Raw genomic sequence first — 14205 nt, forward strand, 5'->3', positions numbered from 1 at the left:
AGGAAACTATGTTTCCTTGTTTTTCTATGCAAAATATAAGACCCTTTCCCTTTCCCTTCTGTTCTTTAGTGACGGCCTGGCCATCACAACATCTGTGGCCGGTATTCTTCAATCTCCCCGCTTGCCGGGCTGATTACGATGCCGGCTGGGCTCCCACAAAGGCGGCTAGATTGCCGCTTCGACCTTCCCCTAATGGAAGCAAGGCTTCGGGAAAGGGTGTGCCGGCCATGGCCGGGTGGGAGACTCATTATAACTTTGAGCATTCTTCAGTCCTCTCTTGGACTGCCATCCACAAACCCTGTAATCGGCAACAGATTTTGTGGCTGGATGGAAGCTAGAATGAATACATTCTTTCTCCTTCCATTTGAATCCTCATTTTGGGAAGAAGGCAGTAGAGACAGTTGGCCCTACAACCCCTATTTTTGTACTAAGCTATAGTAATTCGGTAGCCCTTCTCTCCATGCTTTCTCTCTCTCTGTCGGCTAGTGCCGCCAGGTACTAACCTAGCCGGCAGCATGCCGTCTGGACCGGTGCCGCCAGGTACTATGTTGCCGGCTGAACTACAGTATAAGACTATACAGTAGCCAGTATTCCTGCAGTATAGAAATACAGCAGTTAGAAAACTACAGTATATAATATACAGTAGTATGATTTTCCAACATATTCTGTGTGTCCTTTCACAGTCCATTGTTGAGACCACTAAGCCAATGTTGAAGTGAAGTATTCCTTCTACATTCTGATCTATCCTAGATCATCAGAACATAAAATCTTTACCCTACAGTATTAATATTCACTTGTGGAAGAGTTAGTGCTAGTATACAGTGACTCCAGCTCTACGTACGAGAGCTATTCCACCCTATATTTCCCTGATAAGGAAACTAGAATATTAATATTGAGGGAGGTCACAGCAATTGCCTGGACAGGAAGCACAGATATATGTCTTTCCTATTTCCTTTCTAGCTTACTATCCTAAGCTATAATTATAAGAGTAATGATGACTATTTACTACATGTGTATATTTATTAGTATGATAATTACCCCATACTCATTTCACCCTTCCCTTCCTTACAGGCAGAGGGCAAAGTGAAATGTGCAGACCTGTCCTGCAGCCACAAAAGTAGGAACTTTTATGGCCACAATATGTGCGGGTCTCATGCTCCCCGCTGCATCATATTTGGATCCCTGAGGTACTGGAACCCGATTTTTAGCATATATTTCAATGATTTAAACAACCTAATACTCATTCACCGTTCTCTCCCTTACAGGAGGAGCTGATGGCGAAGTGTACAGGGGTGTTCTGCAACCACAAGAGTAAGAACTTTTGTGGCATACAATGTATACATTGTATCTGGATCCCTGAGGTTCTGGGACCCGAAAGGTCACCCCAATCGCTTGACCTTGCTGACCGATGGCTTTATACAGACATCCATGACACTATAGAGTCAAGGGATACAGCAAGGGAAACCCAGCAAAGGTGAGTATGAGGCTTCCAGAAGAACTTTCAGGAACCTTACCTACCTAACAAAATTTGAAGTGCCTACTGTTCCCTAAGGCTCAATCAAATACGTTTGTGCCTCAGGCACAGGTCCAGCCCCCCCTCTATCCAACAGATGGTGGACACGGATATTAATAGGCACTACAAGGTGTGGACATCCACCATGACCGGATGCCATAGGCGTCCATTGACACCAGACAGAACCTACTGCAAGAAGGCCCTGTATAAGGAGTGGTTCAACCACCTATGGAGGAAGAAGGATCCGTTTCGACGATGAATGAGGTACTTCACCTCACTGTGCCGGCTTATCAACTTATGCCGTCAACCTCTTCAACCCCAACTCCCCAACTGGGTAGACAGTTCGGCAGGAACGAAACGCTCCTAGAGTCGATCCAGCAGATACTGACACTGTTCCGGAGGGAACGAGAGGAGAATAAGCAAGATCTCAAAGAGAAGAAAAGAGAGGTACAGGGAAGGAAACGCCCTGACGCTTCCAGGGGCTCTGCCAAGCCCCTTTAAAATATCTGACCTCTCTCACTGTTCCGAACCAACCCCTGGGAGTAAACGGAACACATGCTCAAATTGAATAGAAAGCTTTAAATCTCCTAGAAGTTGGAGCCCAATCCCCTTGAAGAGCTTCAATTCTGGCTCAGCTTCAGCGTACCCAGATTGCTTAATGAGACTACGAGATGAACCTACATCCCGAGAAGAGGCTATACCGAAGGAAATCATTTTCCTCAAACAAAACAAGGCTTAAGCCATCCTTACCAAGACCCAGAAAGGGGCCGGATATAACTCTAAAGTCTCAGCAGTAAACAAGAAGCATCCAACCGTCATTGCTCCTTCCTTATGAGCCTTCCTCCCTTTCGGGGAAGGCCCTAGACTGTGTTAGAAGAGCAGGCGAAGAGGGCAAACCCTGCCCAATCCTAGAGAAAGGTCTCTAGCTATGCCCACCTACGAGGAGAAGCGGAAAGAAGTACATCCAACCTTTTGCGTCTCGAAGTTGGATCCGGAGATAGCAGGTCAGCAGTTGAACGAGAACCAAACCATCCCTCGAGAAGGGAACAGGAGACGAAAGATAAGCTTATCGCCTCCGTCTCGTCAGAACCGCTTAAGAAATGTGTGCAGGCCTTTAGTAACGCCCCACCCTTGTGATGGATTTGTAGGTTTTTCCCAGGTCAAAAAAGGACTGGTAGAGACCAGGCGTTTGCCGAATCAACGGTGAAACTCGAACCCAGAAAATCGATTTCATCATGTATCTGGGGCATAGACCCTTTTCCACAGGAAATGGTCCAAGAGGTCATTACCAAAAACCACCACGGAGAATGGAAACCTGCTCCAAAAGTGGGGCATATCCTCAAAGAGGAAATCATCATTAGAACTGCACAATTTCCGACTGTGACCATGACCACTTTGCCTCAAATGGTAGCCCAGTCACAAACCACCTTCCAGATAATCCCTCAACAGCTGGTAGCCAGTCACCTGCGTTTAATCTAGGCTGTGAAAGGCAGTCAACCACCTTTTGGCCCTACAAAGGTAAGGGTCCAAAAAGAGGATCCTCCGAAAACCCCCCAAAGGGGGGAGGAGGACGTGATCACAGAAACAAGTCCTCAGGAACCTCAAAATATTGATAGGTTCCAGGTAGGAGGTAGACTTTTTCCATATTCGGGATCGTTGGACCTTCGATCCCTGGTCCACAGCCAAATTATGAATGAACTTGTTTGGAAATGGAACAAAAATCCACCCAACTTTTCCAAAAGTCTTCCAACACTCCACCCTCTTATTGGAAGAATATACCTCAAAACTCTTGAGGAAGGTAATGAGAAAAGGGAAGTCCATCAAAATTCCAGGGAAGGCTGTTTTGTGTTCCTAAGAAAGACTAGACAAACCCAGAGTCATTCTAGACTTGTCTCCACTCAATAAGTTCATTGAGAACAACAAGTTCCGGATGCTTACATTGCAACACATGAGGACTTTTCTACCAAAAAGGGGCGTACACAGTCTCAATAGACCTGGCAGATGCTTACTGGCACCTACCAGTTAGTCGCCCCCTCTCTTACCTAGGATTCCGGCTACAGAAGACAAAATTTGTCTTCACAGCCATGCCCTTTGGACTAAATATAGCCCCAAAGGTATTGACAAAACTCACGGACACAATCGTCTAGCACCTGCGCTCAGGAGGAGTACATGTAGTAGCATACCTGGACGATTGGTGGTTGCGGGCAGCATCCAAGACTACTTGTCCGCAAGGGCTGGAAAGGTGATCCAGTTCCTGGAACACCTGGGCCTCAAGACCAGTCGCTAGAAGTCTCACTTTTCTCCAGCTCACAAGTTTCAATGGTTGTGAATCCATGGGAACTTGCAGTCACAACACCTCTCACTTCTATTAAAGAACGGAAGAAAAAATAGCGGTATCTGTCAGGAGACTAATCAAACACAAGGGGATTCCAAAATGCCAACAGGAAAGAGCATTGGGCTCTCTCCGGTTCGCAATAGTGACAGACCCAGTGCTAAGAAGCACAGCCAAAGGATGCGCCAGGAGTCTGGAGAAGATACGCATCAAACGCTCGAAGAGATTGACAAGGTTGACACCGACGCAATCGCGCACGCTATCGAGTCTGTACAAATAAAATACATATAAACGTATCTGCGTCTTTTTCGCCCTTCATGAATAAGAATAAACGATCCAGAGTCTTTTATTTTTTTTCCTAAAATAGCATACTTGGAGAGTATAACCTCTGAAAGAACAACTTGGTAATCTTTAAAAAAAGTTCCACTTTGTTCCTACGGAATACAAACTTTGACGCCTTATAGTCAATATCGAGAATTTCTCTGCAGGAGACAGGAAGCCCTAAGTTAGTTCCAAACTTAGTGGATATGACAAATAATGGTAATGTCATAAATGTAAGGTCTGGGAGACCATATAAGGAACTCAGTCAAAGTAAAGGCACTTACACAAACCCACAGATATAGTACTTTCAAGTAATTCTCTGGTAAACTTCCATCAGGACGACATGGCTGAGCCCAAAAAACGGATTTTGAGCAAAGCGAAAAATCTATTTTTGGGTGATATGGCCATGTCATCGATATTGATTAAATGCAAATGCTTCTGGTCCTCACTTTTTTTTCTGGCGTAGGTTTAACATTTGTGTGTGTTTTTGTTTACTGTTGCCATGGAGAACGTCGTGTTTGAGGAGTTAGTTTTCCTGTTTGTTTGTCAATCAGATTACATAATATGTATCTACGCACACACACTAATATATATATATATATATATATATATATATATATATATATATATATTATATATATATTAGTGTGTGTGATATATATATGTATGTATATATACATATATTCATATATATATATATATATATATATATATATATATATATATATATATATGCATATATATATATATATATATATATATGTATATATATATATATGCATATATATATATATATATATATATATATATATATATTTATACATATATGTATATATATAATTTATATATATACATACATATATATGTATATATATGTATATATATAAAGCTTTTTCTCTTTGTGGTAAGAGCCAGACGTATTCAGTCTTCGGTTTTTACCACAAGTATTAAAGAGCGAATCTGCAAACCCACCACCTTTTTCACCCAGGCAGAAGCTGGTACTGTGACGTGCCGAGAGAGAGAGAGAGGGTTGTGACTCAAAGGCCGGTTGAAATCAACTAAGTTAGTTTATTATAGAAGAGACTCCTTTATATACAAAACCTCAAGGCAACAGGAAATTTCATGTTCGAAAAACAGACAATGTTACAGAGGAGAAACGCAGACATGTTTATTCTGGTTCTTCTGGTACAGTACTCATCTATAGCTAGATGGACTGTTGGAAATTAGTTATGGAGTAATCTACTGTCCTAGTACTAGTTGTATTCCACAAAAGTCATATAAATACTAAATACATAATTTACATTTTAGTTTAACAAAGTCAAATTGAATTGAAGACCAGGTTCTTTTCTGTAAGAAAATAGAATGTTTACAAGATCTATCTATCTATCTATCAATCTATCTATCTATCTATCTATCTATATGTATATATATATATATATATATATATATATATATATATATATATATATATATATATATATATATATTGAAATGCTTATATGTATGATTATATATACATATTCATTTATATATTTAAAAATACATAAAAATAGATGTGCCTGGTAGTGTTTTGTTATCAATTTATTTATATGTATATATATACATACATACATATATATATATATATATATATATATATATATATGTGTGTGTGTGTGTGTGTATATGTGTGTGTGTGAGTGTCTATATATGTGTGTGTGTGTCTATATATGTGTGTGTGTGTGTCTATATATATGTGTGTGTGTGTTAGCGGCAAAGTTCATAATTTCTACTTCTATAGTTTACGTAGGAAATATATAAAATGCCAAATACCTGCAGGTGAAGTATATATAGCAGTAAGAATTCAATACATTTCCTAGGTATTCTATAAAACCCCAATTACCCTTTTAGCAAAGGGTAAAACTAGGCAAAACGATCAATTGACTTTTTCCTGCTTTTCTAATATTCCACTTACAAGGTGAAAGATCATTTCCTGTACTTCATTAAACGCTTATTGAGTAATAAAGCCTTATTTTTATTATTGGACCCTTACAAAGTAATAGGAAATTGTTTTCCCTGCCATTGTCCCTTCAGAATGGAGACGAGTGACTACAGAGTTGACACTGAGGGAAAAAAATTATATTAATTTGTACTGTAATAATTTCTTTAGCTATGGTAAGGAACTCTTCTAGGAGGACACTCCAAAATCAAACCATTGTTTTCTGTTCTGGGATAGTGCCATAGCCTCTGTACCATGGTCTTCCACTGTCTTGAGTTAGAGTTCTCTAGCTTGAGGGCACGCTCAGGAACATTATTCTATTTCATTTTTCTTCCTCTTGTTTTGTTAAAGATTTTATAGTTTATATGGGTGATATTTATTTTGATGTTACCTTTCTTAAAATATTCCATTTTTCCTTGTTTCCTTTTCTCACTGAGGTATTTTCCCTGTTAGCCCCTGGTCTTATAGCAGCTTGCTTTTCCAACTAGTGTTGTAGCTTCGCAATTAATAATAATAGTAATGTGTTTGTAATGTAACTTGGGCTAAGGTTAGTAATGTGTATGTACAATTGGGTAGAAGATCCAGCAAGGAGAACTTGTCTTATTTCACAAATGTTCTGATAATTTTAGTTTGAAGTCATTTGTTGCTTGGTTCGTTGAAGAGATGGGTACAAGGTTATGTTTTTTCTTTTTCATGGATTCCAACTAACTGGGGATCAAATCCATTGTAATTTTTTGCTGCTTTGTGAATGGAAAAGCTGAGGATTTGATGGAGCTAATCAAGTGTTGTGTTTGTTTCTAATTGCTTCTTGAGTCAGTGTGGATTGTAGTGTCTCCTTGCTTTGAGAGAGAGAGTTGTAGAGTGCATTTATAGAGGCAACTTTTTAAGTTTAGAGCGTAGACGCATTTTTGGAGAGTCTCCGGTTGTTTATGGAAGACTCAGAGTATACAGTAGCTGCTGTTGCAGGAATGTTGCCGAGCAATTTAAAAAAAAGAAAATAAGAATCAATTATTTAGACGAATGTTACAATTATATTGTGTCTTCTGTTTGAAAATATACAGGAAATATAAGTACAATTATTTACATATCTTTGTGGAAAGAAAGTTTACAGGCCAGGCAAAGATTGATCTTGGATGTAACACACTGAAAAGAGTTTCGGTCATTTGTGATCATGTGAAATTTAGGAATTTTCTTCTTCTCCTCCTCCTCCTCCTCCTCCTCCTCCTCCTCCTCCTCCTTCTATTAATAATAATAATAATAATAATAATGTTTTGTTTTTTTTCTTTCTTTTACTGACAAGTTTTGGAACTCTAATCGCTTCCGTTTTCCCAGATATATAACTATCCTTCCTTTGGAAGCAAGACAACCAATAACGCTGTAGAAATTTAAAACAAGGAAAATGAAGTTCATAGCCGCAAATAGCTCTCCATTTTTACAAAATACTTTACCGTGCCGACACGTTGAGTTATTTTCCCACAGAATATTCAACATTTGACCAGCATATCGAAGCGAGGAAAAATGGTCCAGTTCAATTGAATGATTAAAAAAATTCTTTTTTCTTTTTTCTGGAAACCGTTAGCGTCGTTGTCATAGCCAGCATCAATCACAGGCAGAGTCCTCTGGCGCCTATTTTATCAAATTATAAACAAAAGACCCAAAAACGGAAAGTTGTGTTCTTGTTAAAGCATCGAATAAAACAAATGAAATATCAATTAAATGCAAATGTTCCTGACGCTCTCTGTTATTGCCAAAAGCGAAATATCTTCATTCATTTAACTGCTCGCGTTTAATATTTCCATGACTGTGCAGTTTGAATTAATTTCCTTTTTTGTTTAAGTGGTAATGAAAATTTTCTCTCAATTATCAGTTTAATCAACCGTTTTCTTTAGTTTACAAGTACAATAATGTCACGATTTCAAATATAAAGTAATGTGAGATTTCTGTTGGACACACAACACTTCTAGTTTCAAGTATCTTATATTGGCTTCAGAAAAAGAATTTTGAAGGAAAAGACGGAATTTATTGCTGTGCTGCTCCATTGATTCAACTCTGGCCAATAACTGTTTCAGCCATTATCTAATGGCTTTCGTCAGGGGATCATCACAAAGAAATCATTCTATTTATGCCATTACACTTATATAATAGCATTCATACAAAAAGAATTAAACTGATTCTAAAAACAGAAAATTCCTAGAATTATGAAAATCTTAATATATTTTGCACAAAAATTCATGAAGGGGCTTCTGAAAACACGACTTTTTAATACAGCTTAAAAATTCCAGTTGTGGTTGCAAAGACCTTTCACTGGAAAACATCTTGATTACAAACATAATCTAGAAACAGCAGTTCTAAAAACTTCGGGATAAGTTCTAAAGTCATGATGTGGAAGGTCATCCAGCTGGAGGGGAGGTCATTGTGGGAGGAAACTTGAAAGTTCAACACAGGCTGTTGCATCCTGATGGACACTACATTAGCAGTCACCATCCTCTCATATCCTCCTCCTCATGAACAACTTTTGTGTCCCTGAAAGGTTTTTTTTAATGAAGGTTATTTGTCATATGCATCAATAAAATGAAGAAAACAAAAAATAAAAATGGTTGCCTTAAAATAATTGATTGTGAAAGTACCCTAGCATTTAATGACAATTGCCAAAGAGAAAGATTATGCCCAAAGAGTCTATACACATGCGTTTGTATATACAGTATATATATATATATATATATATATATATATAAATATAATATATATATATATATATATATATATGATAAATTTTGCAAATTTTTACGTGTTTTTCATATTCAAATAAGCCATATATATTTTTGATATATTTGAATATATATATATATATATATATATGAACACATTTGTTATTCTCATTATATGTCCTGTCCATGTCCATTTATATTTCTTACGTGTTATTAGAATATCTTCTACTTTAGTTTGCTCTCCCATTCATGTTGCTCTTTTTCTGTCTCTTAGTGTTAAACCCATTATTATTCTTTCCATAGTTCTTTGAGTTCAACTAGCCCATATTCTAAGGCTTTATTAAGACTCCACGTTTCAGATGAATAAGTTGATACTCGAAGAACCATTTAAATACATACCTTTTTTTCTAGAGAAAGTGGAATTTTAATTTTCATAACATCTTTTTTTATTTTGTTCTCATGTCCAGCGGAAACACTTACTGCCTATTCTAAGTACGTATATTCATTAACAATATGTAGAGGTTCGTCCATAACCCTTATTTGTTGTCTGTGCATTTTCATTGAAGATTATCTTAATTTTACTCATATCAATTTTCAGGCCTACATCTCTCTCTCTCTCTCTCTCTCTCTCTCTCTCTCTCTCTCTGTATATATATATATATATATATATACACACACACACACACACACACATATATATATATATATATATATATGTGTGTGTGTATGTGTGTGTGTGTGTTTTCATCACTCATTATTCAATGTCCGTCAGAGATATTTCCGTCAAAGAGGTTGCAAAATGGAATGTGGCGATGAGGTGATTGACCTTTGTCCCTTGACCTCTGCTCCCCAGGGCTTTTATTCTGACCCGACGGAGCGTCCAGATGTTCCTTTATCTGCAGGAAAGAAAAACTATGCTTTGAAAAAGAGAGATTACGAATGATAAAATTACATTTTATATCAAGATTAAACGTTTCTTTTGTTGTAAGATAATAATTTTTAACGCAACTGAATTCTATGATTTACAGCAGATAGCCCGGGAGATTGTGAAATGGTAGCCAGTTCTTGCATTAATATACAATATCAATTTGATCTCACAGTTTAATGGGACGATAAGTAAGCTTTCCATGATACGCAATTATATTTTCATGATTCTGAGTGGCAGATGTGGATCCAAGAATTATCATTATATAAAACTACGAAATTTATAATTTATTTCTAAATGCCTGATCTAATAAAAGAAAATTTCTCTGATATAGTAGAAATAAATTTCTCATTGAGAAACACCTGTTTATAGTTGTGAGGAGGCCTACTCGGTTCCCCCTGAAATATCACAATGGTAGTTTTGAGACAAAGTAAGAAATTAAGAGTAAAATTCAGTCCATGAGATTAAACAGAATTTCTCTAGGTAATTTTCAGTAAAGAAGAAACTGGTAATTAGGTTTTGTGATTGAAGAGTTTCCTTAAAACATTTTAATACTTCATATGGAAACCGTTCTTTTGGTTAACATTTGTAATTAAATACTTTGTAATTGGCGGTCATAAAGCATATTCTAATGAAATTATTATTATTATTATTATTATCATTATTAATATTATTATAAAGTGCATTTTTTCATTAAATTCACAATATCTGTTTTTTCAAGGCATTTGTTTAGAAATGCGCATTCTTTCTTATGCAGGCTTTAGCTTTTGTTCAAATGACTTTCCAACTACAAACTTATCCACATCCATGAATTACTACTCGCGGTTATTCATCCATTGATTTTTGCATAGAAAAATAATTCAGACGAAAAATTCCTATATAATTAACCTTGAATCTGATTTAGAATATCTGTATATATAAACACAAGTATCAAAGTCGCAGATAAGAAAAGTCGAAAATAGGGAGAAATTTAGTGATAAGACAAATAAAAGAACTCATAATCAATGTTAACCTTTTGAGATCGGCTTTCTTTCTGACTTTGACCTAATGACTCACTAGAGAAGTATACAAATAATACCAAAAAGAGAGTTGTATAGTTATGGCCAGGGCTGAATTCACGTTAGAACTTTATAAAGCTCAGCATGACCGTGACCTTAAGTTTACCGAAGACATCAACATCATTAGCGGAATATATATGCCAAATTTGAAGTTATCTCGTATAATGACAATACTCTCTCTCTCTCTCTCTCTCTCTCTCTCTCTCTCTCTCTCTCTCTCTCTCCTCTCTCTCTCTCTCTCTCACACGTATCCTACAAGGCCAAACGGATGAGATGACAGCCTCTTCCTTCAGGTCATTTTCCGGGGTTTCGCCAATTGAAAATCCATTTGAAGTCGAAGGTCGACGATCCTTCTTTCATAGCGGGAAATACAATGGAAGTCCAAAGAGACTTTTCCTTCGATTTCGAACGAAAAAGCAGAACAGGAAGAAACAGACCAAACAAAAACGACTCAGTCAATACAACTTCCAAATTCTCTCCCACGAATCGACAGGAAACCCTTATCCGACTTCAGAAACCTTAACATAATTCTGTCATATTTGGGAGGTTGTCTTATCATAGGACCTCCTAATTGTTTAAATTCCGCTCATGAGCGGCAGAAACAGGAGTCACAAATCTGCAATGTTTGCCTCTCCACCCGAGTCAGGACTAGGGAGGACCTAAACTGCTGTCTGAACTGAGGACATTCAGAATAACCGCCTCACGAGACTTCCACAACCTTCTCTGGCAAGAACAACTGTCCAGAAATGGAAAGGAGGTCAACATCTAATCATAGGTGACCATTAACAGAATATCTATGTACAAAAGGCAAGAATTCTACCAAAAGAAATTCACGTCTCATCACCACATGGAAAAGGAGATGACAGGCTATTTTGACATTAAATGTTTTTTAGATTTTATTCATATATGAGTTCTGAAAACTACCAAATTTTGTCAAAATTACCAAGACTCGATGGCTATTTCTCATTCAAAAGAGATCTTACAATTATTCTTCCCATCCAATAGATAGAATTTAATGATTTAAATTGAACATTGATAGAGAATCTGACCTTAGGTGATGATCTGAGATAAAATGATTAGAAGACCTTTTCGTCTCCCCATCCTCCTTCTCTATTTCTATTACTTTCTCTACTATTTTGTGGCTAAGTTTTTTTTATCTACTTTCGAAAAGGTTTTTATTGTTCTTCATTAGTTTATAATACATTATTGTCTTCTTCTTCTTCTTCTTCTTCTTCTTCTTCATTTTGGAAATACGATTTTCTTGAAATTAAGTCAATGTATTTTAACATTAGTTCATTTTAATGTTTTTTGCCTCATTCCTGATTATTAATTGTGAGTTTTATAAATCTTTTCTCTCTCTCTCTCTCTCTCTCTCTCTCTCTCTCTCTCTCTCTCTCTCTCTCTCACTTAGTCTTGTTAGACAAAATAAACAAAGGCAATGTAGATCAAAGAAATATGATAATTTCTCATACAAGGAAAATGAAAAGAGAGAGAGAGAGAGAGAGAGAGAGAGAGAGAGAGAGAGAGAGAGAGAGAGAGGAGAGAGAGAGAGAGAGAGAGAGAGAGAGCAATCCTTCCCTTAATGGCCAATTCGTCTTGAGGTGATGAGAACTCCATTAGAGCGATTTACAGCCGGAACGGAGACTGGGATGAGATTTTCTCTGTCTTTACCTGAAAACTGAAGAAGAGAAAGGCAAGATCCATTTTTCTTCCGCTGAAGAAGTCGAGATAGAATTATTTTACGTCGACGGGATCTTTTATCATTTTATTTTTTGTATTTTGCCGTGGTACATAACCTGAAAATTCCCTGCGTTGCCATCTGTGGATTTCGAGCTCCGCTCAATCCCGATAGTTGCTGGTAATGTCTGAAGCCTCACCGTCCTTGTGAGCTATGAAGGGGCTGTTTGGAGGAGCCTGTGCAGCCAAGGGCCAGTTGGGGGTACTATGTATCTCCCCCCCCCCCCCAACTCAACCTAATTAGGTTTTTATGAAAGGTCTAGATCTACTGAACACAAATATTATCAATGTTAACGTAAAAAAAAATTTAGAAACTAAAATGCACATTTTACCGATTGGCGCGGTTTTGAAAATATGGATGTTCGTTTTTTAACTAATTTGTCAATAAAATGTTTATATATTTTTAATATGCCAAATGAAAGCTAAGCTCTGAATATTCTCTATCAACATTTTTCAATTACAGATTTGAAGAAGACAAGATAAGGATTTTATTACCGGTTCAAAGTGAATACTGAATACCCTATCATTTCCAATGAACATTCACTCAAAAACACTTTCTGTGCATTGTATTCATATTGTTCACAAATATTATGCAGATAACTTTCATTTATGCTTTTAATATCATTGCGCATTTAAACAGCCTTAATTTGATACCAAAAATCTTGGTGCATCCTGACTAAAAACTTATCTACACATTGGGTGTAACATTATAAAAATTTCCCGAAGCATTAAGAAATGAAGATTGACAAAGGCAATTTGAACAATTGTCAAAGGTACGTGTAATATATATATAAAAAAAACATCACACATTAATGATCTCAAATTTTGTAAAACAGCAGCACAGATATTGAAATTATTTGTGGAAAAAAGAAACCATCATAAAAAGAACATCCAGAAATAGACATCAGTAAAAGCTAAAAGTCAGTCACTGTCTGAACTACAGCCATTCTGTTCCCCTGTGACAAAAAGATGGAACAGAATCAGAAAAAGCACAGAAACAGTAAGAGAATTCAAGAGTTAAATAGATGAAGAGAAACGGTCTACATATCGTGCAATCAAAGGATAACAAATTTCTAGTATGATTTAATCCTTAGTAAACAGAGGAAGAAAAGAAGACTAACATTTTTGCTTCTTCTGTTTCACTTACATTACTTGTTTTTTTCTCTGTCAGATATATTTGTCACCCAACGGTACATTTTTTATGTTCTTCGATCCTCAACAGTCGATTAAATCCACACCAAAAGTAAATGCTGTTTTAACATTCCATCATCATTCTGACCTGATATAAAAGGTTTTGGACCAACCCACTAGCCTTTCCTCTCCCAAGGGATTCCCAACTTTTACCAGATCATCTTTCATAAACATTTCGTGTTTTTTCTTTTCTATTTAATGAAATGTCCAAATAGTTTTGTTACTTCCGAGGCATCGCCAGTTAATGATAAGAGAAAGTAAATTTTTGGGATATGACCAACAAGATAATTTTTACAACCGAACTAAAGACAATAAAAAAGTCTGGTTAATTCGATGAACCGATGATCAAGAGAGAATCAGATGAATCCTCGGTGCATCGAAGGAAGAATGTGAAAAACCAATTTGGATAAAATCTAGTTGAAAATTGAAGCCCAATTACAGT

General features: G+C 36.8%; 1 protein-coding gene across 1 annotated transcript in view; it reads left to right on the top strand.

The window, feature by feature from the left end:
* The window catches only part of LOC137623405 (myosin heavy chain, clone 203-like), a 36941-nt gene extending 23081 nt beyond the window's left edge, over window positions 1–13860 (top strand). Inside the window, exon 2 of the mRNA XM_068354240.1 lies at window positions 13744–13860. Within this exon, the coding sequence (XP_068210341.1) occupies window positions 13744–13860 (117 nt within the window). The remainder of the gene's footprint in view (window positions 1–13743) is intronic.
* Window positions 13861–14205: the final 345 nt, after the last annotated feature.

The sequence above is a fragment of the Palaemon carinicauda genome, chromosome 30 (genome assembly GCF_036898095.1).
Source record: "Palaemon carinicauda isolate YSFRI2023 chromosome 30, ASM3689809v2, whole genome shotgun sequence".
Taxonomy (NCBI): Eukaryota; Metazoa; Arthropoda; class Malacostraca; order Decapoda; family Palaemonidae; genus Palaemon; species Palaemon carinicauda.